The sequence below is a fragment of the Pleurodeles waltl genome, chromosome 4_1 (assembly GCF_031143425.1).
Source record: "Pleurodeles waltl isolate 20211129_DDA chromosome 4_1, aPleWal1.hap1.20221129, whole genome shotgun sequence".
NCBI classification, from domain to species: domain Eukaryota; kingdom Metazoa; phylum Chordata; class Amphibia; order Caudata; family Salamandridae; genus Pleurodeles; species Pleurodeles waltl.
In genome coordinates, this window is record NC_090442.1 from 275,929,232 (window position 1) to 275,954,359 (window position 25,128).

Below are 25,128 nucleotides of genomic sequence, written 5' to 3' on the forward strand. Positions count from 1 at the left end.
ATACTTCCTCCTTGAAACACACATGAGATCACAGAAGGCAAACTTGTATCTGCCTATGCTTCCCAGAATCCTGGCCCACAGTGAGGAGTTATTTCGAGAATCACCCACAGCAGGAAATGTGGAGAGGAAAATGTAAGCACTCTAATCATAATCCTCAGAGCTCATTAAACAAGATGTAGAAATCTGCACCAGGAGACTGGAGGAGGAGTCTTGGTGTACTTCCTAGTACTAAATCGACCCAACTCTGAGACCAGTATTAGTTATCAGATATTTAAACCAATTCATACAAACACAACACTCCCCACTGGGATGTGATGCAAGAATTCATACAGCACCTCCCAAAAGAGCATCAAAAAAGAGCACAAAAGGTTGTAGAAGAGGGACAGGCCATAAGTAACAATCAGATAAGGCCTGCCCTTGATGCTGCTGATACAGCCACAAGGAGCGTAAATACTGCCATTACTATAAGAAGGCATGCATGGCTACGCTCCTGGTTTTAAACCAGAAATTCAACAGGCAGTACTTAACATGCCTTTTGATAAACACTTATTTGGGCCTGAAGTGGATACCACCATAGAAAAACTGAGAAAAGACTCAGACACTGCAAAGGCAATGGGAGCATTATATACCACAACAAATAGAGGCTCCTTTCGCAGGCCACAGTTTAGGGGATTCAAGCCACAATCCTCTGAAGATTCTACCTCCTAGACAAAGCAGGGACAACAGACACAATATCAAAGAGGGGGATTTAGAGGGTCCTATAAGAGGACAATATTTCAGAAACAGAGGCTAGTTCCAAGCCTCAAAGCAAGCCGCCACACCATCCAAACAGTGACTTCTTTCCCACCCCTCCACCACACACATCTCCTGTAGGGGGGGAAGACTACAGCAATTCCACTCTCATTGGCAAAATATTACCACAGACAATTGGGTGTTATCAATTATCAGCAATGGCTATTGTCTAGAATTAACCTCCACCCCTCCAAACATTCCACCACGTTACCACAAATTGTCCCCAGAGCACAACGTTCTGTTGCAACAAGAGGTACAATCCCTATTACTAAAACAAGCAATAGAATTGGTCCCACATTCTCAGCAAGGAACAGGAGTATACTCACTATACTTCATCATTCCCAAAAAAGACGGTACTCTGAGGCCTATCCTAGACCTCGGGCCTCTCAATCAATACATCCTGTCAGAACACTTTTGCATGGTAACTCTGCAGGATGTCATTCCACTTCTACAGAAACAAGATTACATGACTGCTTTAGACCTCAAAGATGCGTATTTCCATATAACCATCCATCCAACTCACAGAAAATACCTCAGGTTCGTCATAGCAGGCAAACATTACCAGTTCAAAGTATTGCCATTCGGCATAACGGCTCCAACAGTGTTCACAAAATGTTTTGCAGTAGTAGCAGCCTACTTAAGAAGAAGACAACACATTCACGTCATTCCATATCTAGACAATTGGATAATAATAAAATCAAGCAATTTTACACAATGCCAACAACACACTCAGTATGTAATAGAAACCCTGCATACACTGGGGTTCCCTCTCAATTATCAGAAATCACACCTTCAACCAGCACAGGTACAACCTTACCTAGGTGCTATTCTAAATACTCAAAATGCCCGAGCATATCCAAATACACAAAGGATACAGGCTTTCCAAAATCTCATCCCACACATACAGCCAAATCAACAATACACTGTAAGATTGATCATGAAAATTCTAGGGATGATGGCATCTTGCATAGCCATAGTTCCACATGCAAGACTAAATATGAGGCCCTTACAACAATGCCTCTCACAACAATGATCTCAGGCACATGGTCAACTTCAAGAGTTAGTGTTGATGGACCGCCAAACACATGTCCCTTCAATGGTGGAATCTCCGCAATCTAATGAAGGGACGGTCATTTCAAGACTCTGTCCCTCAGACCATAATAACATGCATCAGTGATAGGTTGGGGAGCTCATCTCAACAATCATACCATTCAAGGGGAATGGGATCCCAAATAAACAACTTCACATAAACCACCTAGAATTACTAGCTGTGTTTCTTGCCCTAAAAGGGTTTCAACCCCTTCTGAAACAGAAGACTGTTCTGATAAAAACAGTCAACATGGCACCCATGTATTACCTCAAAAAACATGGCCGGACATCTCCACTGACCCTGCTATTCCAGACAATATGGAAATGGGCAATTCACAATCACATTCATATATTAGCAGAATACATTCCAGGAATAGACAATCAGCTGGCGGATCTCCTAAGCAGGAATCACCAACAAACTCACGAATGGGATATTCACACCCAAGTACTTCATAAGTACTTTCAAAAGTGGGTAACACCAGAAATAGACCTATTTGCAACAAGCGAAAAACGCAAAATGCCAAAACTTTGCATCCCGACACCCTTGTCCCCAATCCAAGGGCAATGCTCTATGGATCAATTGGTCAGGGGTATTTGCTTACGCTTTCCCCCTCTCCCACTCCCTTCCTTTCTGGTCAGCAAACTACGCCAGATATCTCTCACCATGATACTCATAGCCCCAACATGGGCACGTCAACATGGGTAAACAACACTCCTAGACCTGTCTGTAGTACCTCATTCCAAACTCCCAAACAGACCAGATTTGTTAACACAAAACAAAGGTCAAACACCAAAACTCTCAATTTAGTGATTTGGCTCCTGAAGTCATGGAATTTGGTTACCTAAAACTTCCATCAGAATGTATGGAAGTGATTAAGCAGGCACGTAAACCTACTACTAGACAATGTTATGGTAACAAATGGAAAAGGTTTGTCTACTACTGTCAATCTAAAAACACTGGTCCATTTACAGCATCTATATAAGATATTGTATGCTACTTCATTTGCAAAAATCTAATTTAGCTTTCTTACCCATCAAAATCCACCTTACTGCAAAATCGGCGTAGTTACAAACTATTCAACACTCTTCTCTATTCAGAGTTCCTGTTATTAAAGCCTTCATGGAAGGATTAAAATCCATTATCCCACCCAGAACACCACCTGTACCTTCTTGGAATTTAAATATTGTACTTACCAGACTCAGGGGCCTACCTTTTGAACCCATGCACTCTTGTCAAATTCAATTTTTAACATGGAAGGTTGCCTTCCTTGTAGCTATTACTTCTCTATGAAGAGTTAGCGAAATACAAGCGTTCACTCTTGAGGAACCTCTTTTCCAAGTACATAAACATAAAGTTGTACTGAGTTGACGAATCTAAAATTTCTACCAAAAGTAGTGTCTCCTTTTCACATCAACCAAACAGTGGAATTGCCAGTCTTCTTTCCACAGCCAGACTCAGTTGCAGAAAGAGCTCTTCATACTCTATATCTCAAAAGAGCTCTTATGTACTATATAGACAGAACTAAAGATTTTAACAAAACAACTTTTCATTGCTTTTCAACAACCATATAAAGGCAATCCTATATCTAAACAAGGCTTAGCAAGATGGATTGTTAGATGCATACAAACATGCTACATCAAAGCAAAAAGACAACTTTTGATCACTCCTAGAGCACATTCTACAAGGAAGAAAGGTGCATCAATGGCATTTTTAGGAAACATACCAATGGCTGATATATGTAAAGCGGCCACATGGTCTATTCCTCATGCATTTACAAACACTACTGTGTTGATGTTCTTTTACAGCAACAGGCTACTGTAGGCCAGGCTGTCTTAAGAACACTATTTCGAACAACTTCAGCTCCTATAGGCAAGCCACTGCTAATTTTTGGGAGGACTAACTGCTTCACAGTCTATGCATAGCATGTGTATCTGCAGCTACACGTGCCATCGAACGGAAAATGTCACTAACCCAGTGTCCATCTGTTCGTGGCATGTAGTGCTGCAAATTCACATGCACCCTCCTTCCTCCCTGAAGCCTGTGGTCGTTCAAGTTTCACATTTGTAGATACATTTACATTTGCATGGACATCTCTTTATATTCTTATACTCTCTCACTCCTTACTTTTCCCTCTGTGGGAAAACAATCTAACAAAGTAATCTATGCCCATGCGCACTGTAACCGAGAGAAGTCACTCGATCCTGTGACTCTAAAAAGATTTCTTCGAAGACAAACATCTTGTAACACTCCGAGCCCAACACTAGATGTCGGAAGAGCTATGCATAGCATGTGAATCTGCAGCACTACATGCCATGAACAGATGTACACTGGGTAAGTGACATTTTCCATATATATCACTTTTACTATATATATATATATATATATATATATATATATATATATATATATATATATATATATATATATATATATATATATATTCGATGGCATGTGTAGCTGCAGATACACATGCTGTGCACAGTCCACCGTCTGGTGTTGGGCTCGGAGTGTTACAAGTTGTTTTTCTTCGAAGAAGTCTTTTCGAGTCACGAGACCGAGGGACTCCTCCCCTTTCGGTTCCATTGCGCATGGGCGTCAAAACCATCTTAGATTGTTTTTTTTCCGCCATCGGGTTCGGACGTGTTCCTTTTCGCTCCGTGTTTCGGGTCGGAAAGTTAGTTAGAATCTCGGAAAAAATCGTCGGTATTGTTTCGTTCGGTATCGGGTTAGTTAGCACACATCGACACCGAATCTTGAAGAGCTCCGGTGGCCCTTCGGGGTAATTTCGATTCCCCGTCGGGGCCTGGTCGGCCCGACCGCGTGCGACTTCAAGACTGATGGAACGGACCCCGTTCCGATTCTGTCCTAAATGCCATAATAAATATCCTTATACGGATCAACATTTGGTCTGTAACTTGTGCCTGTCCCCCGAGCACAAGGAGAATACGTGCGAGGCCTGTCGCGCGTTTCGGTCGAGGAAAACGCTCAGAGACCGAAGAGCCAGGAGATTGCAGATGGCGTCCACGCCGACAGGACAACAACGGTTCGAGGAGGAAGAAGAAGAAACTTTCTCCATCCAAGAGTCGGATTCCGAAGAACTCTACGCCGAAGAAACGTCAACCGTGAGTAGGACGTCGAAACAAAAAGCTCACGAAAAGACTGACAAAGCCCAGGGGACGCCACCGCCAACAGGCGATGGCTTAACCCAAAAAGTAGGTGACCGTCCATTGGCACCGAAAAAGGGCGGGCTGCTGCCGAAGTCATCCGACTCCGGTCGAGATACAGGCACGCAGCACTCTCGGGCCCGAGAGAGTGGCGCAGACAACATTCGGCACCGAGACAGCGGCACCGAGATTGGTCGGCACCGAGAGGACACGACGCAGAAAAGAAAAAAGATTTTGTCGGAGCCGAAAAAATCATTAGAAAGGGTTTCGGTGCCGAAACAACCGGCATCCGAACCGAGAAGCAGTTCCTACTCAGAGGAACAAGGACTGTCCTCTCAAATGAAAAAACACATATTTGAAGAGGAATTACAAACAATAGAGCCAGATCACAGGCAAAAGAGGCTCTTTATTCAAAAAGAGACTGGGAGGATCAGCACTCTTCCCCCCCCCCCCCCCCAATCAAACTCAAAAGGAAACTTGCCTTCCAACAAGGAGACAAGCAACCACAAGCAAAGGTGGTGAAAAAAGTAACTCCACCACCATCAACTCATGCATCACCGGCGCAAACTCCACCATTAACACACTCGCCAGCTCATACCACAATGAGCCAGGATGATCCAGATGCATGGGACCTCTACGACGCCCCGGTATCAGACAATAGCCCAGAGTCGTACCCAACTAAACCGTCACCACCTGAGGACAGTACCTCATTTGCACAGGTGGTCGCTAGGGCAGCCGAATTCCATAACGTATCACTACATTCGGAGCCTATTGAGGATGACTTCCTCTTTAACACCCTGTCCTCCACCCATAGCCATTATCAAAGCCTTCCCATGCTCCCGGGAATGCTAAGGCACTCAAAACAAATATTTCAGGAGCCAGTTAAAGGCAGACCTATAACTCCAAGGGTGGAGAAAAAATATAAGGTGCCACCCACAGACCCTATATTTATCACGACACAACTGACACCGGACTCCGTAGTTGTGGGGGCAGCTCGTAAGAGAGCCAACTCGCATACATCAGGTGACGCACCACCTCCGGACAAGGAGAGCCGCAAATTTGATGCAGCAGGAAAAAGGGTTGCAGCACAAGCAGCAAATCAGTGGCGTATCGCCAACTCGCAAGCACTCTTGGCGAGATACGACAGGGCTCATTGGGATGAAATGCAACATCTCATCGAACACCTACCCAAAGAGCTCCAAAAAAGAGCGCAACAGGTGGTGGAAGAGGGACAAAGTATCTCGAACAATCAGATACGGTCTTCCATGGACGCAGCGGATACAGCTGCACGGACAATAAACACTGCAGTCACAATTAGGAGACACGCATGGCTGCGCACATCTGGGTTCAAACCTGAAATACAACAGGCTGTGCTCAATATGCCGTTTAATGAACAGCAATTGTTTGGGCCAGAGGTGGACACTGCCATTGAAAAACTAAAAAAGGACACCGATACAGCCAAAGCCATGGGCGCACTGTACTCCCCGCAGAGCAGAGGCACATTTCGGAAAACACCTTTTTAGGGGAGGGTTTCGTGGTCAACCCACAGAAACCAACACCTCACAAACAAGACCACCTACCTATCAGGGACAATATCAAAGGGGAGGTTTTCGGGGACAATACAGAGGAGGCCAATTCCCAAGAAATCGGGGAAAATTTCAAGGTCCCAAAACCCCTCAAAATAAACAGTGACTCACAAGTCACACAACCCCTTCACACAACACCAGTGGGGGGAAGACTAAGCCAGTTCTACAAATCTTGGGAGGAAATAACAACAGACACTTGGGTCTTAGCAATTATCCAGCATGGTTATTGCATAGAATTTCTCCAATTCCCTCCAAACGTCCCACCGAAAACACACAATATGTCAAAACAGCATATAGATCTTCTAGGACTAGAAGTTCAAGCATTACTGCAAAAGGACGCAATAGAATTAGTACCAAGTCCACAGAAAAACACAGGAGTTTACTCACTGTACTTTCTAATACCAAAAAAGGACAAAACTCTGAGACCAATACTAGATCTCAGAACACTAAATACCTACATCAAATCAGACCACTTTCACATGGTCACATTACAAGACGTGATCCCACTGCTCAAACAACAAGACTACATGACAACATTAGACCTAAAAGATGCGTATTTCCATATACCGATACATCCTTCACACAGGAAATACCTAAGGTTCGTATTCAAAGGAATACATTACCAATTCAAAGTGTTGCCATTCGGAATAACAACCGCGCCAAGAGTCTTTACAAAATGCCTAGCAGTAGTAGCTGCACATATCAGAAGGCAGCAAATACACGTGTTCCCTTACTTAGACGACTGGTTAATCAAAACCAACACGCTAACAAAGTGTTCAGATCACACAAAGTATGTCATACAGACCCTTCACAAGCTAGGTTTCTCCATCAACTATGCAAAGTCACACCTTTTGCCGTGCCAAACACAGCAATACTTAGGAGCGACAATCAACACAACAAAAGGGATAGCCACTCCAAGTCCACAAAGGGTTCAAACATTTCACAAGGTAATACAGGCCATGTATCCAACACAAAAGATACAAGCAAAAATTGTATTAAAACTCCTAGGCATGATGTCTTCATGCATAGCCATTGTCCCAAACGCAAGGTTACACATGCGGCACTTACAACAGTGCCTAGCATCACAATGGTCACATGCACAGGGTCAACTTCTAGATCTGGTGTTGATAGACCGCCAAACATACATCTCGCTTCTATGGTGGAACAGTACAAATTTAAACAAAGGGCGGCCTTTCCAAGACCCAGTGCCACAATACGTCATAACAACCGATGCTTCCATGACAGGGTGGGGAGCACACCTCAATCAACACAGCATCCAAGGACAATGGGACATACATCAAAGACAGTTTCACATAAATCACCTAGAACTGTTAGCTGTATTTCTAGCGCTGAAAGAGCCCATGATAACCCACAAATACATTCTTGTCAAAACAGACAACATGACAACAATGTATTACTTAAACAAACAGGGGGGGACACACTCAACACAGTTGTGTCTCCTAACACAAAAAATATGGCATTGGGCGATTCACAACCACATTCGCCTAATAGCACAATTTATTCCAGGGATCCAAAACCAGCTAGCAGACAATCTCTCTCGAGATCACCAACAAATCCACGAATGGGGAAATTCACCCCCAAATACTGAACACTTACTTTCAAATTTGGGGAACACCCCAAATAGACCTATTTGCAACAGAAGAAAACTCAAAATGCCAAAACTTCGCATCCAGGTACCCACACCAGCGATCCCAAGGCAATGCTCTATGGATGAACTGGTCAGGGATATTTGCGTACGCTTTTCCCTCTCTCCCTCTCCTTCCATATCTAGTAAACAGATTGAGTCAAAACAAACTCAAACTCATACTAATAGCACCAACATGGGCAAGACGACCTTGGTACACAACACTACTAGACCTGTCAGTAGTACCTCATGTCAAGCTACCCAACAGACCAGATCTGTTAACACAACACAAACAACAGATCAGGCATCCAAACCCAGCATCGCTGAATCTAGCAATTTGGCTCCTGAAATCCTAGAATTCGGACACTTAGACCTCACACAAGAGTGTATGGAGGTCATAAAACAAGCTAGAAAATCTTCCACTAGACACTGCTATGCAAATAAATGGAAAAGATTTGTTTGTTACTGCCATGATAATCAAATTCAACCATTGCACGCGTCTCCAAAAAATGTAGTAGGATATTTACTACATTTGCAAAAATCAAATCGAGCTTTCTCTTCCATAAAGATACATCTCACCGCAATATCTGCTTACCTGCAGACTACTCATTCAACTTCCCTATTTAGAATACCTGTCATTAAAGCGTTTATGGAAGGCCTAAAGAGAATTATACCACCAAGGACACCACCTGTTCCTTCATGGAACCTCAACATTGTCTTAACAAGGCTCATGGGTCCACCTTTCGAACCCATGCATTCCTGTGAAATGCAATACTTAACGTGGAAAGTTGCATTTCTCATTGCCATCACATCCCTAAGAAGAGTGAGTGAGATTCAGGCATTTACCATACAAGAACCATTTATTAAAATACACAAGAATAAGGTAGTTCTAAGAACAAATCCAAAATTCTTACCAAAGGTTATCTCACCGTTCCACTTGAATCAAACAGTAGAATTACCAGTGTTCTTCCCACAGCCAGATTCGGTAGCTGAAAGAGCACTACATACATTAGACATCAAGAGAGCACTAATGTACTACATTGACAGAACAAAACAAATTAGGAAGACAAAACAACTATTTATTGCCTTTCAAAAACCTCATACAGGGAATCCAATTTCAAAACAAGGCATTGCTAGGTAGGTGGATAGTTAAGTGTATTCAAACCTGCTATCTTAAGGCAAAAAGAGAGCTGCCTATTACACCAAAGGCACACTCAACCAGAAAGAAAGGAGCTACCATGGCCTTTCTAGGGAATATTCCAATTAATGAAATATGTAAGGCAGCAACCTGGTCTACGCCTCATACATTTACCAAGCACTACTGTGTAGATGTGTTAACTGCACAACAAGCCACAGTAGGGCAGGCTGTACTAAGAACATTATTTCAAACTACTTCAACTCCTACAGGCTGAACCACCGCTTTTGGGGAGATAACTGCTTACTAGTCTATGCACAGCATGTGTATCTGCAGCTACGCATGCCATCGAACAGAAAGTGTCACTTACCCAGTGTACATCTGTTCGTGGCATGAGTCGCTGCAGATTCACATGCGCCCACCCGCCTCCCCGGGAGACTGTAGCAGTTTAGAAGTAGATCTTAAACAATTGTACATTTGTAAATATATTACTTTAAACCTTTATTATGTACATAAGTATTCATTCCATTGCATGGGCGCACTATTACTAATATACACAACTCCTACCTCACCCTCTGCGGGGAAAACAATCTAAGATGGAGTCGACGCCCATGCGCAATGGAACCAAAAGGGGAGGAGTCCCTCGGGCTCGGAGTGTTACAAGTTGTTTTTCTTAGAAGAAGTCTTTTCGAGTCAAGAGACCAACACCAGACGGCGGACTGTGCACAGCATGTGAATCTGCAGCGACTCATGCCACGAACAGATGTACACTGGGTAAGTGACATTTTCCATATAATGTGTTTGATGGCATGTGTAGCTGTAGATACACATGCTGTGCATTATCCTGCCATCTAGTGTTGGGCTCAGAGTGTTACAAGTTGTGTTTCTTCGAAGAAGTCTTTTCGAGTCACAGGACTGAGTGACTCCTCCCTTTCGGCTCCATGGCGCATGGGCGTCGACTCCATCTTAGATTGTTTTCTTTCCGCCATCGGGTTCGGATGTGTTCTTCGCTCCGTAATTCAAATTGGGGAAACTTAGAAAATCATCGAAATTCGTCTGTATTGTTTGCGTTCGGGACCGGTTTAGTTTCATCACATCGGCACCGACAACAAGACCGCTTCGGCGGCCCTTCGGGGCTTCCGCACTTAACCAAGACCTGGTCGGCCCGGCCACACCTGTCGACAAATAACTAATGGACCGGACCCCTTTCTGTTTCTGTCCGGAGTGCCACGCCAAGTATCCTTACACAGACCAGCATCGGGTCTGTAACCTGTGTTTATCTCCCGAACACAGAGAGGATACTTGTGAGGCCTGCAGAGCGTTTCGATCCAAGAAGACCTTAAGAGATCGACGCGCAAGACGGTTACAGATGGCGTCGAAACAGTCACAACATCTCGACGCCGAAGAAGAAGAGATGCGGATATCCATCCAGGGTTCGGCCTCGGATGAATCAGACGGGGATCGACCACCGACGGCGGCACAAAGTGAGTACACCTGCCCCATCCCACACCCAAGGTCAGGTCAAGAAACAAAAGGCCTCGGGGACGCCACTGCCGGAAGGCCACGGCTCAACCCACAGAAAAGACGGTGACCAAGTAACATCGGCACTGAAAAAGGCCAAATTAGTGCCGAAGACTTCCGACTCTGGTCGAGAAACCGGCACCTAAAAGAGTCGGCATCGAATAATCGAGTCGAGTAAACCTCAAACGCCACTCGGAACCGAAACCAACAATCTTCATCGGGGTTTCGATACCGAAAAAAACGGCTTTGGAGCTGAAAAAGACATCCTACACGGAAGAGCAGGGGCTCTCTACAGCTCAAAGAAAAGCACAGATTTGAGCAGGAACTGGATTTAGAAGAGCATGATCTAACTCAGCAAAGGCTAGAAATCCAGAAACCCACAGGGAAGATTCAAACCATCCCTTCGTTCAAGTCCAAAAGAAAACTGGCCTTTCACGAGACTGAGATGCAACCAAAAGCCAAAGTGGTTAGAGAAAGGTCACCACCCCCACAATTCTCACCACAAACGTCCCCACTTCAATCACCACAGTTGTCACCAGTGGGTACACCAATGGCACAGTCACCCACACATACTGGGATGACTCAAGACGATGCGGACCCTTGGGATCTATACGACCCACCAGTTTTGGACAACAGTCCAGAGTGTTACCGGACAAAACCTTCGCCGCCAGAGGACAGTACGTCCGACACGCAGGTACTGGCCAGAGCAGCAACATTTCACAATGTAACAATGCACTCGGAACAAGTGGAAGATGACTTCCTGTTTAACACTCTGGCATCCACGCATGCATCGTATCAAAGCCTGCCAATGTTACCGGGCATGCTTAAACATGCACAACAGGTTTTCCAAGAACCAGTAAAAGGGAGAGCCATCATGCCAAGGGTCGAGAAGAAATATAAACCGCCCCGTCAGACCCTGTGTTTATTATACAACATCTCCCTCCGGACTCAGTGGTTGTGGGGGCTGCAAGAAAACGGGCTAATTCGCAGTCATCTGGGGATGTGCCACCCCCTGATAAGGAAAGTCGTAAATTCGACGCGGCAGGGAAAAGAGTGGCTCGAAAAGACTTCTTCAAAGAAAAACAACTTGTAACACTCCGAGCCCAACACTAGATGGCAGGATAATGCACAGCATGTGAATCTGCAGCGCAACATGCCACGAACAGATGTGCACTGGATAAGTGACATTTTATTTATATATATATATATAATATTCGATGGCATGTGTAGCTGCAGATACACATGCTGTGCATTATCCTGCCATCTAGTGTTGGGCTCGGAGTGTTACAAGTTGTTTTTCTTCGAAGAAGTCTTTTCGAGTCACAGGACTGAGTGACTCCTCCCTTTCGGCTCCATGGCGCATGGGCGTCGAGTCCATCTTAGATTGTTTTCTTTCCGCCATCGGTTTCGGACGGGTTCCTCTTCGCTCCGTATTTCGGTTCGGAAAAGATAGTTATCCATCGGAAAATTTGACTGTATTGTTTGCGCTCAGTACTGGGTTAGTGCTATTACATTGACACCGAAGAAAGAAGAGCTCCGGCAGCCCTTCGGGGCTTCCACTCCTCGGCGGGGCCTGGTCGGCCCAACCGCGTCCATCTTCGAAACTCATGGACTGGATCCCCTTCCGCTTCTGCCCCAACTGCCACGCAAAGTATCCTTATACAGACCAACACTTGGTCTGTAATCTGTGTTTGTCCCCCGAACACAAAGAGGATACTTGCGAGGCCTGTCGGGCATTTCGATCCAAGAAAATACTATGGGATCGAAGAGCTCGAAGACTTCAGATGGTGTCGTCACCCGCCGGTCACACCGATTTAGAAGAAGAGGAGAGATTCTCCATTCCAGATTCGGACGAGTCCGAGAGTGAGCAGCCGAAGACGCAGCAAACCGTGAGTAAACCAGCCCCGGCAAAAACTCACTCGAAAATAATGAAGGCCAAGGGGACGCCACCCGAAAACACGGTGACCAAACATCGGCACCGAAAAAGGCCTCCCAGCAGCCGAAGACATCCGACTCCGGTCGAGATACCGGCTCCGACCAGACTCAGCACCGAGAGATCGGCATCCCAAAAGCCAAAAAGGTTTCATCTGAGCCCAAAAAGACTGCCGAAAAGATTTTGGTGCCGAAACATGCAGCCTCGGAGCCGAAACACAGCTCCTATACAGACGAACAAGGCCTTTCCACACAATTACAAGGCCACAGATTTGAACAAGAACTGGGCATGGGAGAGCCAGACCATACCCAGAGCAGGCTCCATATACAAAAAGACACGGGGAAAATCAGAACTCTTCCTCCAATAAAGATGAAGCGGAAGCTCGCATTCCAAGAGGCGGAAATGCAGCCAAAAGCAAAAGTGGCTAAAGAAAAACCACCACAGTTTTCGCCACAGCAATCGCCAGCGCACTCGCCTCATCTGTCCCCAGTAGCAACACCCCCAATAATGCAGTCACCAACGCACACAGGGATGAGCCAAGATGACCCGGATGCATGGGATTTGTATGATGCATCGGTCTCAGATAATAGTCCTGATTGCTACCCGGCAAGGCCATCACCACCTGAGGACAGTACTGCTTACATGCAGGTGGTTTCCAGGGCAGCTACTTTTCATAATGTAGCATTGCATGCAGAGCCCATAGAAGATGACTTCTTGTTCAACACCATGTCATCGACGCACAGCCAATACCAAAGTTTGCCAATGTTACCAGGCATGTTAAAACACGCCAAACAGGTGTTTCAGGACCCAGTCAAAAGCAGAGCCATCACACCTAGGGTGGAGAAGAAATATAAACATCCCCCTAAGGACCCTGTGTACATCACACAACAGTTAAATCCTGATTCGGTGGTAGTAGGAGCAGCCCGGAAAAGGGCAAACTCACAAACTTCTGGAGACGCACCACCGCCCGACAAAGTCGGAAATTCGATGCAGCAGGCAAGAGGGTGGCCGCACAGGCAGCCAATCAATGGCGAATTGCCAATTCTCAAGCTCTACTGGCAAGATACGACAGGGCACATTGGGATGAAATGCAACATCTCATTCAACACCTTCCCAGGGAGTTCCAGAAACGTGCCCAACAGGTTGTCGAGGAGGGCCAAACTATTTCCAACAACCAAATAAGGTCGGCTATGGACTCAGCAATTACGGCGGCCAGGACAGTTAACACAGCAGTAACCATTCGAAGACACCCGTGGCTACGGACCTCCGGATTTAAGCCAGAAATCCAGCAGGCTGTGCTGAATATGCCTTTTAACAAACAACAATTGTTTGGGCCGGAGGTGGATACAGCGATAGAAAAACTGAAGAAAGACACGGACACTGCCAAGGCCATGGGCGCGCTCTACTCCCCACAGAGCAGAGGCACTTTTAGGAAGCCACACTTTAGAGGGGGGTTTCGGGCCACAACCACAGAGCCCTCCACCTCACAAGTCAGACCCACATATCAGGGCCAATATCAGAGAGGAGGTTTTCGAGGACAATATAGGGGTGGACAATTCCCTAAAACAAGAGGGAAATTCCAGAGCCCAAAAACTCCACCAACCAAACAGTGACTTCAACGTCAAAACCCCCCACCACACAACACCAGTGGGGGGAGACTCACATTATTACCACAACTGGGAACACATAACTACGGACGCGTGGGTCCGAGCCATTATCCAACATGGCTAATGCATAGAATTCCTACATTTACCACCAGATGTGCCTCCAAGAGCACTCAACATGTCCAAACAACACTTAGATCTGTTGCAACTAGAAGTCCAAGCATTGTTACAAAAAGAAGCAATAGAACTAGTACCCAACCATCAAAAAGGAACAGGTGTTTACTCCCTGTATTTCCTAATTCCAAAAAAGGACAAAAGACTGAGACCCATATTAGATCTCAGAACACTAAATCTTCTGATCAGATCAGATCACTTTCACATGGTGACACATCAAGACGTGATTCCCTTGCTCAAACAGGACTACATGTCAACATTAGATCTCAAAGGTGCTTATTTCCACATACCCATACATCCTTCCCACAGGAAATACTTGAGGTTCGTAATCCAAGGCGTGCATTACCAATTCAAAGTGTTACCGTTCGGCATAACAACAGCCCCAAGGGTATTCACAAAATGTCTTGCAGTAGTAGCTGCTCACATCAGGAGACAGCACATGCATGTATTCCCTTACTTAGACGATTGGTTAATAAAAACCAGCACTCAGCAACAGTGTCTTCTACACACAAACTACGTCATAGAAACCCTTCACAAACTAGGGTTCTGTATAAACTACCAAAAATCACATCTACATCCGTGTCAAATACAACAATACTTAGGAGCAACAATCAACACACAAAAAGGGATTGCCACTCCAAGTCCACAAAGGGTACAAGCCTTCCAAAATGTAATACTAAACATGCACCCAAACCAACACTATCAAGTGAGGTTTGTAATGAAACTCCTAGGCATGATGTCTTCATGCATAGCCATTGTCCCAAACGCAAGACTACACATGCCTCCCTTAACAACAATGCCTAGCAACACAATGGACACAAGCACAGGGTCAACTCCAAGATCTAGTGTTGGTAGACCGCCAAACACACTTCTCACTTCAATGGTGGAATCCTATAAATTTAAACCAAGGGCGGCCGTTCCAAGACCCAGTGCCTCAATACGTGATCACAACAGATGCTTCCATGATAGGGTGGGGAGCACACCTCAACCAGCACAGCATACAGGGACAATGGGACGTTCAACAAAGGCAACTGCATATAAATCATTTAGAGCTGTTAGCAGTGTTTCTAGCATTTAAAGCATTTCAACCGCCAATAGCCCACAAACACATTCTTGTCAAAACAGACAACATGACAATAATGTATTACCTAAACAAACAGGGAGGGACACACTCATCACAACTGTGTCTCTTAGCACAAAAGATTTGGCATTGTGAATCGCCCAATCACATTCGCCTAATAGCACAGTACATCCCAGGGATTCAAAACCAGTTAGCCGACACTCTGTCGAGATCACCAACAAACACACGAATGGGAAATTCATCCCCAGATACTACAAACTTACTTTCAAAGCTGGGGAACACCACAAATAGACCTATTCGCAACAAAAGAAAACGCAAAATGCCAAAACTTTGCGTCCAGGTATCCACACCCTCAGTCCAAGGGCAATGCGTTATGGATGAGTTGGTCAGGGATATTTGCTTACGCTTTTCCCCCTCTCCCACTCCTTCCTTATCTAATAAACAAATTGAGTCACAACAAACTCAAACTAATATTAATAGCACCAACCTGGGCCCGTCAGCCATGGTATACAACACTACTGGACCTGTCGGTAGTACCTCATATCAAACTACCAAACAGACCGGATCTGTTAACTCAACACAAACAACAGATCAGACACCCGAATCCAGCATCGCTCAATCTAGCAATCTGGCTCCTGAAGTCTTAGAATTTGGACATTTAGACCTTACACAAGAATGTATGGAGGTCATTAAACAAGCTAGAAAACCTACTACAAGACATTGTTACGCAAACAAATGGAAAAGATTTGTTTATTACTGCCATAATAATCAAATTCAACCATTACATGCTTCTGCAAAAACATTGTAGGCTATTTATTACACTAACAAAAGTCAAAACTAGCATTTTCTTCTATCAAAATACATCTCACAGCAATATCTGCCTACCTGCAGATTACACATTCAACATCACTCTTTAGAATCCCAGTCATCAAAGCATTTATGGAGGGTTTAAAAAGAATCATACCCCCAAGAACACCACCAGTTCCCTCGTGGAACCTCAATATTGTATTAACAAGACTCATGGGTCCACCATTTGAACCCATGCACTCTTGTGACATGCAATACTTAACCTGGAAAGTAGCCTTCCTAGTAGCTATCACATCTCTTAGAAGGGTAAGCGAAATACAAGCATTCACTATACAAGAACCCTTTATACAAATACATAAACAAAGTGGTGCTCCGTACAAATCCCAAAATGTTACCAAAAGTTATATCACCGTTCCACCTAAACCAAACAGTGGAACTCCCACTCTTTTTTCCACAACCAGACTCAGTAGCCGAAAGAGCCTTACATACATTAGACATCAAAAGAGCACTAATGTATTACATTGATAGAACAAAACAATTTCACAAGACAAAACAATTGTTTGAAGCCTTCCAAAAACCTCATGCAGGAAATCCAATATCCAAACAAGGCATTGCCAGATGGATAGTGAAATGTATTCAGACCTGCTATATTAAAGCAAAAAGAGATCTGCCTATTACGCCAAAGGCGCACTCCACTAGGAAAAAAGGCGCCACAATGGCCTTTCTAGGAAATATACCTATGACAGAAATCTGTAAGGCAGCCACATGGTCTACGCCTCTTACATTCACAAAACATTACTGTGTAGATGTGTTAACAACACAACAAGCCACAGTAGGACAGGCTGTATTACGGACATTATTTCAGACAACTTCAACTCCTACAGGCTAAGCCACCGCTTTTGGGAAGATAACTGCTTACTAGTCTATGCACAGCATGTGTATCTGCAGCTACACATGCCATCAAACGGAAAATGTCACTTACCCAGTGTACATCTGTTCGTGGCATGAGACGCTGCATATTCACATGCGCCCTCCCGCCTCCCCGGGAGCCTGTAGTCGTTATAAGTTGATGAAACTTGTACATTTGTAAATATATACTATTCTTTATACACATTATGTACATACATACTCACTCCATTGCATGGGCACTTTTACTATATACACAACTCCTACCTCACCCTCTGCGGGGAAAACAATCTAAGATGGAGTCGACGCCCATGCGCAATGGAGCCGAAAGGGCGGAGTCGCTCTGTCACGTGGCTCGAAAAGACTTTACTTGACTCCCTTTGGATTCTTTGCTAAGGAAAAAAACAGTTGACATTCTTCTTACGATTGTGCCGCCTCTGGTTTCCTGGAGATGGTCCTAAGTTAGTGTGCTTATTTTCTTGACTGTTGGATGCAGGTAGTCTCCGTGGGCCAGTTCCACTCCTCTTTCAAGGCCTTAATCTGTGGGTTATTTGGGGTACCTTTCGTGAGCCCCATGCCATTAAACTTGCATGTTATTCTGGTTGCCGACCTGATGGCTGCCCATGGCCTCCAATTTTTTTCTACACGATGACACTCAAATTGTGCTAAATTGCTAGGTGCTTTTTCCACACTTCAGCTTCAGTTTAAACAGTATCTTTGACAGGTCGTAAAATGGATTTAAAAAAAATAACTGGCTGAACACTAATAAAACCGAAGTTCTCATTTTTGACAATCCTGCTAGCTGAACTTATGATTGGTGGCCCAACTCTCTTGGTCTCTGCACTGCCTCGACCCACACTGCCCTCAGTCTCTGATTAATCTTTGACTCTGATCACTCCTTTCAAGCCTATATCAACAATCTAACGACCACATACTTTTGTAGTTCAAGGTGACTGAACAGATTGTTCCTCTTCTTCCCAGCTCCTCCAAGATTGCTGTTGTCCAGGTTTTGATCATGAATGCTACTGCAACATCTTGCACATCGAGCTCCTTGTGTTTCTAATCATCAGACTTTGGCGCATCCAAAATTCCGCCACCCATCTGGCCCTCTGTACTAATAGTGGGGTTAGTAAATCTAGCTATTTAGCCAAGCTTCAGTGGTTGCCCATCAAGAAATGGTCAGTTTTCAAGACGCTCTGCTTCTGCCGCAAAGCTGTCAGTAACCTTTTGCATAATAGTTGCATATTCACCCATTTCTCATTCTTTCAACCTAACAGGCTCCTCCACTCATAGCCCTCCCCCCACCCCCCTCCCCCCCAACTTCGTTTAGATTCTTAAGTTCATAAAAAGTTGCATGGGAGTTTGTTCATTGTTGGTCACCACTGGCATTTCCGGAATACTCTCCCAGTGTCCATTTGAGCTGACACCAATCTGGTAAAGCTCAGTAAATTGCTCAAAACACACCTATTCACCTTTATTAGACATTGTTCTTGCAGATCTCGTTTTAGAGCCATGATATCCTTTTTAGGGTAACCGTTGCACTACACTGATTTGCAGATCTATCAAGGAAGTGTTTTTTCTTGGTTTGCCGTAAAGTACAGTCTAGAACCAGCTGGGGATTGCCTGCATTTGTTGGTTTGGGTATGGGTGCCTGTTCAAAGGCCTGGCAGTGCAGCCATTCCCTACTTCAAATGGCTTAAGAACGTGCACAGTCGTTGATAATCAAACCCGGCAAAGTAGGGTGCAATCCCTGGAAACGGGGCAGGCCCTGCAGCAAACCCCTGCTGTGCATGGCCAAAGTGCTGGACAGACTTACAAGTGTTTATTTTAGAGAGATCTAGACTGTTATTTGAAGCTTGGATCCAGTTCCTTGAATCCTCATTTTATTTAATAATTACATCCATCGAAAGATGGAGCATTTTATTTCCTTTTGTTAAACATAGGTTGGCAAATCCCCTGTTGAATCAAGGGTCCAAGCTTTACTGGAACAAATGACACTGTATAAGGGGGCGGGGAGCATCTTCTGACACTTAGGAAGATCTTGATGGCAATGGGAGGTGCTATGGAAAGGTCCCAGAGGGGCAGATATTGTGTGTGTGGGAGAAGAAGTAGTCCCTTATTTTCTTTTTATTGTGGGATTCTTAGATTCCATTACAGGTTTTACAATTTTAAGTAGAGACGCACGTTTTTAAGTTTTGTTTGGCACATCATGTGTAGAAAAAGTTAAAAGTATGTACAAGGTGCATTGTGGATATTTTGACTGGTTCGGGCTCTAGTCAGTCTCGGTTGAACAGCTGCAAAGGGTTGGATGCAGGGTGTGGCCCATGAGCTGTTCTTGAGGCCAACCGCTGCTACGTGCGCATACTGGGGTGCAGGTCATAGAAGATGGAAACCGAAATTTAATGAAACAACTTTGTTGAAGGATAGTTATGGTTTCCTGCACGTGACCTCTTTATGTATGTTTGAAATTACATCACAAAGACAATTGAAAAAAATCCATAACTGCATTTGTTATGAAATAAATAGAACTCGCTGAAATTTGCCAGTTATGGATTGTTGCAGAAACCGTAACTAGTGCGCAATTGTTGTAAAAACCACAACTCCTGTCAAATGCACTGCTTATGATTCAGTCGAGCGCGCAAGTGCTCCGGCTTGTAATCTATCTGTGGGCTTTTAATCACTCCAACCGCACGCCTATCACTATCACTCGTTCATGGGCCTCCCTTTCAAAAATCATTTGTCATCACTGGTAAATGCTTGTCCCTCCTTGGGGCAGTTTTGCTACCGCCTTGGACTTTGAGCCTGTTACATGGATAATTGCACGATTGCCGATGTTTGCCTGCGAGCAAACTTCTTTTTCCTTTTGTGTCTGGCGACGGCCGTGGCATATTGCATCGGCTCGCTTATGTCAACTGTTTTACTTTTCCTTTTCAGCTAGTGGCAAGAAAAGTTGCGCAGCTTACAAAAGGGCGAGGATCATCAGCAAGTCTGATAATGTATTCGGTCTTTTACATCGCAAATCCTGACCCCAAACGCATTATTATTGAATGCCCTTCCTTTTCGTTAACACACGTTTACTTAAAACAGCTGTACAATTGTCCGCACCATAGTTCTGTATCAATTTTGCACATTTCAAGATTTGCTTGTCTTGTGTTGACAGGCTGAGCTGTTTAAGGCCTTTGCTGAACTATTTCAAGCAGCAGCTGCCCGGCCGGCACCCTATGGCATTTGTGAATATCCTTCATCTCGAGCAGTCTATGCCATTGATTTGATGCTGAAGTGGGATACAAATGCAGCCGGTAAGTGGTAGGCTTGAAGTCATACAACCTAAGTAATGCTTGTAATGCTATGTAGTAAAAACTCCCACTCCTGCTTTGAACTTTATCATTTATACATTTTGGTTCAGATGCTGGCTGAGCTCTTATTTAAATTGCAATGTGCACAAAAGCAAAAGGTACACTTCTGTCCAGTACTGAAGCAAAGGTCCAACTCTGGCCTTACCGTATTTACTGTGTACTCCATGGCCCAGCTTGCCTGATATCTACCCTAAGATTCCGATACCCCCACATCACACTCCACAGACTGGCACTGTCACATAAACATCCCCAGCCCGAAAAAACACGTATTATTAAATGTTCTGCAAACCTTGATGGCTAACTGTAAAACTGTTTCTGATTGATTTTCAGGCAAACGAATTATGCGTCCTCAAATACTGGAAGTGAATTTCAATCCTGACTGCACAAGAGCCTGCAAATATCATCCGTCTTTTTTTAATGATGTTTTCACTGCACTCTTCCTGGATGAAACAAACAACTGTCATGTAACATGCATTAGCTAGAATACTGAATATATTATTATATGTAGTTTGTTTTTAGTCAGCGCTTGGACTCATTTATACTCTAGAATATTCTAGTAAGTTGCAGTGCAATTCAGTCGCCCATTTTTTTCTTTTGTGCTGAGATGAATCATTTGTGCATAGTAGCTGGTGTCCCTCGGGTGGCCTCTCACACACAATGCTTTATGATGTTAAAAATATGCACTTTGTTTCTATAATCTGTATTTCTAATGGTAAGAGGAGTATCATTTTATAGTCATAAATACCCATCTGTTTTCGTAAGTGGTGTCTGTCGTGTTTTAAAAATAAAATAAAACTTCCGCGTCTTCCCATCCTAACAGGACATATAGAAACTATAACAACTGTACGCTAACAAAATATCAAAGTCCTGAAGGAGTATGAGAGAAATGCTTTGCAGCTCGTTGAAACGCTTGCACCAAAGGTCCAGACAGTCTTCCCTGGTGAAAGAACTGGCTGTGCAATTGCACAACGCGGTTTTGCTTTAAATGCTGTAAAAGCCAACTTGAACCAGACATAAGATTACAGGGATTAATGGAGAGGACGCCCAGTGGGAAGTATGTGCCAGCAAAGGGACTTGTCTGAGTGACTTTGGTGTGCTTTAGTAGAAGCTTGCTAGCTAGGCAGAAGGAACATTTTTCATATGTGGCATTTCTGTAATTTAGCTTGAGTGATAAAATTGAAACTATCCATGAAGATGCACTGCTCAGATTCACATCCCTCCAATGGGAGGGGTATACAAGGACCGTGATAAGCTCATTGGGTCGAAGGTACGATTTGTTACTTTTTCACCATGCCCAACTCTCCTCCAAGCTTTAAAGGACCAGTAAACCACCTGAAACCCCAGATGACGCTATCCTGGCTGATATATCTGATGAACTAGCCTAACTTGGTCTATTCACTGAGCGTTTGAGACATTGAATCAAGTCGCAGATTCTTTTGACCGGGGTTACTACATCACTGAGAAGGGAAATTGCTGCTCCACCCTGAAAGAAAACTTGCGTTGACTCTAAAACGTATCCAACTATAACCACATTTCTTATAAATGCTATCTTGTCAAACTGATGGAAAGGGCAGTGATCCAGCAACTACAGCACTTCTTAGGGATGTCTGCTGCCATTGGTCTGGTGTCTCAGCCCTGAGTGCTGTCTTCAGCACTGCAGCATGCTCATCTGTAGGCGCTAGCAAGGATCCTTTGGGTTAATAGTGCCAACCTCGATCAGGTATTTCTTCCGACATAACAGAGGTTGTAGCTAAAAAGGAACAGCCAGTGTTCAGCACGTTTGCTCCTCTCCTCTAACATTTCCATGCTGTCCCTGTCACTGCTCGGGCATTGTTGAGATAGAAAGAGCTTAAACTGAGACATTCAAATTTGGTGGAAGTTTCCAATCCCTTGACAACCCGATGATCCAAAAATCTCCTGAAAAGTAATCTGAGTCTTTTATAGAGTGGTTATGATTACTGGAATTAAAACTGTCATATGGCCAGGCAAAATGTCCATTTGCAGTCTCAAAAGTGATAACCTGCGAGCCATCCTAGACTCAAAGCAGATTATTATTCTGCAGATTACATGGATGGTGATATCTATTTTCTGTTACTTGAACTGTAAACAAATGATTCCCCATTTTCAGCTCCAGGATTTTCTAGCAAGCGAATACTACCCTGGTCTTCTCGAGGCTAGGCTTGCCCAACCTGTAGATGGAATTGCCTAACTAGCTCTTACAATTAAGGTGGCTTCAAAATGGCAAAGCCAGAATATCATTTTGATTCAACACTGGGACAATGTCTTTGAAGCCTTGTACTCCCATAACTAATTACTAGTAAGGAAGAAGATTCTGTTTAAGGGAAATGTGTACAGTTCAATTGGCCATTAATGTATGGCCTTAGCATTTGCCTTACTAACAAAATTATCCTCTAGCATATAGTCCTACCTAGGACTAACTAGTTTTTGACAGTCAACAATCAAAGGAGTAAAGTGTTGAGTCCTGTACGGTTGCCGAAAGCTTCTATAAGTGATTATGCAGGTGCATTACACATGACAAGAAAATCGTCCTATAGGCTATGCTAAACTCCAGCATCAAGAGATTTAAACTTCACTAGAATGATGATTGTTTCCACGCCACAACAGCTGTATGCTTAAGAGTTTATGTATTCGACTACAGGGGTTACCATGATATTAGACCTCAATTTTCTTATAGACCACTGATAGGCAAGGCTCACTAAGAAAGCTCCATCTCCTCCGAAATCCCATAGGCGTCTCTGTGAATGCTGCTGATAGCCCTCATTGCCTCGTGGTGGGCTGTTCTGGTACACTCATTAGGGTTCATGGTACACTTGATTGTCTTTGAAAGCCATTGTCCTCTGTAGAATTAAAAAACATTATTTTGCTACAAATTCGCAAACAGTGGTGCCTAATTCCTCTGCAATTCAAAGCTATTCTTTGTAAATTTCCTTTTGTTATTCTAAGTTAACAAATATTATATTCAAAGCAAATGCATATTAACTTTATTAGCGTACTTTCACCTTAAAAATAAGTATACTGTCTTAATGAGAAGAATATGGTTAAGACTGAGATAGAGTTAAAATGCCAATATGACTTTGTCCCTGCAACAGCTATATAGAAACGGCATGCTGAACCACTGGGAAAGTGTTTTCTAGGCCTCTTTTGAGGTAGGATTGCAGTATACAAATGCTATCCACCATGCTATTGGGTCTGATCTGGCAAACTCTAAATCAGATTGCCAAACTCTTGAGTTTCAACTGGCTGACTTGTCAGTTGGGAAAAGGAGTGTGCAGTCAAGGCGTAATCAGCTTGCAGAGGTGAGAAGCAATATATACCATGTTCTACATTAAAACTGGAAAAACACTGACAGCTGCTGTTTTATTTAGTATACATGGAACCTCTTTCCAAAACTTTACGTAGGTAAAATACAGAATCAAAACAAGAAACCTGGAAAAAGCAAAATGTCCTTATCCTAAAATAATCAAACAAATGACTGGTCATTTAGGTGAATGTCCAGGAGATTGTGACTCAGCACATTGATTAATCTCACTGAAAAGTCCAGTCATGCCATCTTTTACATTGTTACAATAACAATGTCTGCTTATCCTATAGGTGAATGTGGCAATGTCTGTAGAGTTTTCTGTGCACAATAGCAGGTTTTGAGTTAGTTTTACATCTACTTGTTCTCAAGTATTTACAAAAGTTGAAAAACAGTTATTACAGATATTACCTTTAAATAAAGAGACAAATGGATATTAAATTTGACATAAAACATACAGAGGTAAGAATATTGTACGAAGTTTGCTCTGTATATACTGTTTCAAAGTAAGAAATAGTGTGCACAGAGTCCAAGGGCTCCCCTTAGAGGTAAGATAGTTACAAAAGTAGATAATTCTAATGCTCTATTTTGTGGTAGTGTGGTCGAGCAGTAGGCTTATCAGAGGGTAGTGTTAAGCATTTGTTGTACACATGCATGCAATAAATGAGGAACACACACACAAAGACTTACTCCAGGCCAGAAGGTTTTTATATTGAAAAATATATTTTCTTAGTTTATTTTAAGAACCACAGGTTCAAGATTTACAGTTAATACTTTAAGTGTAAGGTATTTCACTTCGATACTTTAGGAACTTGGAATGAAAACAATATCATGTACAGTCTTTGTAAAAATGGCAATAAGCTATTTTCAAAGTGGACACAGTGCAAAAATCAACAGTTCCTGGGGGAGGTAAGTAAAGGTTAGATTAGGAGGTAAGTAAAACACTTACAAGTCTCAGTCCTGGGGCATAGGCAGCCCACCGTTGGGGGTTCAAGGCAACCCCACAGTTACCACA

General features: G+C 43.7%; 1 protein-coding gene across 2 annotated transcripts in view; it reads left to right on the forward strand.

Annotated features, from left to right (window-relative positions):
• TTLL12 (tubulin tyrosine ligase like 12) overlaps window positions 1-21,555 on the forward strand; it is a 131,114-nt gene extending 109,559 nt beyond the window's left edge. For both annotated transcript variants that reach the window (XM_069228297.1, XM_069228298.1), the window contains 2 exons: window positions 20,599-20,737; window positions 21,125-21,555. In XM_069228297.1, coding sequence (XP_069084398.1) covers window positions 20,599-20,737; window positions 21,125-21,276 — 291 coding nt within the window. In that variant the 3' untranslated portion in view covers window positions 21,277-21,555. The remainder of the gene's footprint in view (window positions 1-20,598; window positions 20,738-21,124) is intronic.
• Window positions 21,556-25,128: the final 3,573 nt, after the last annotated feature.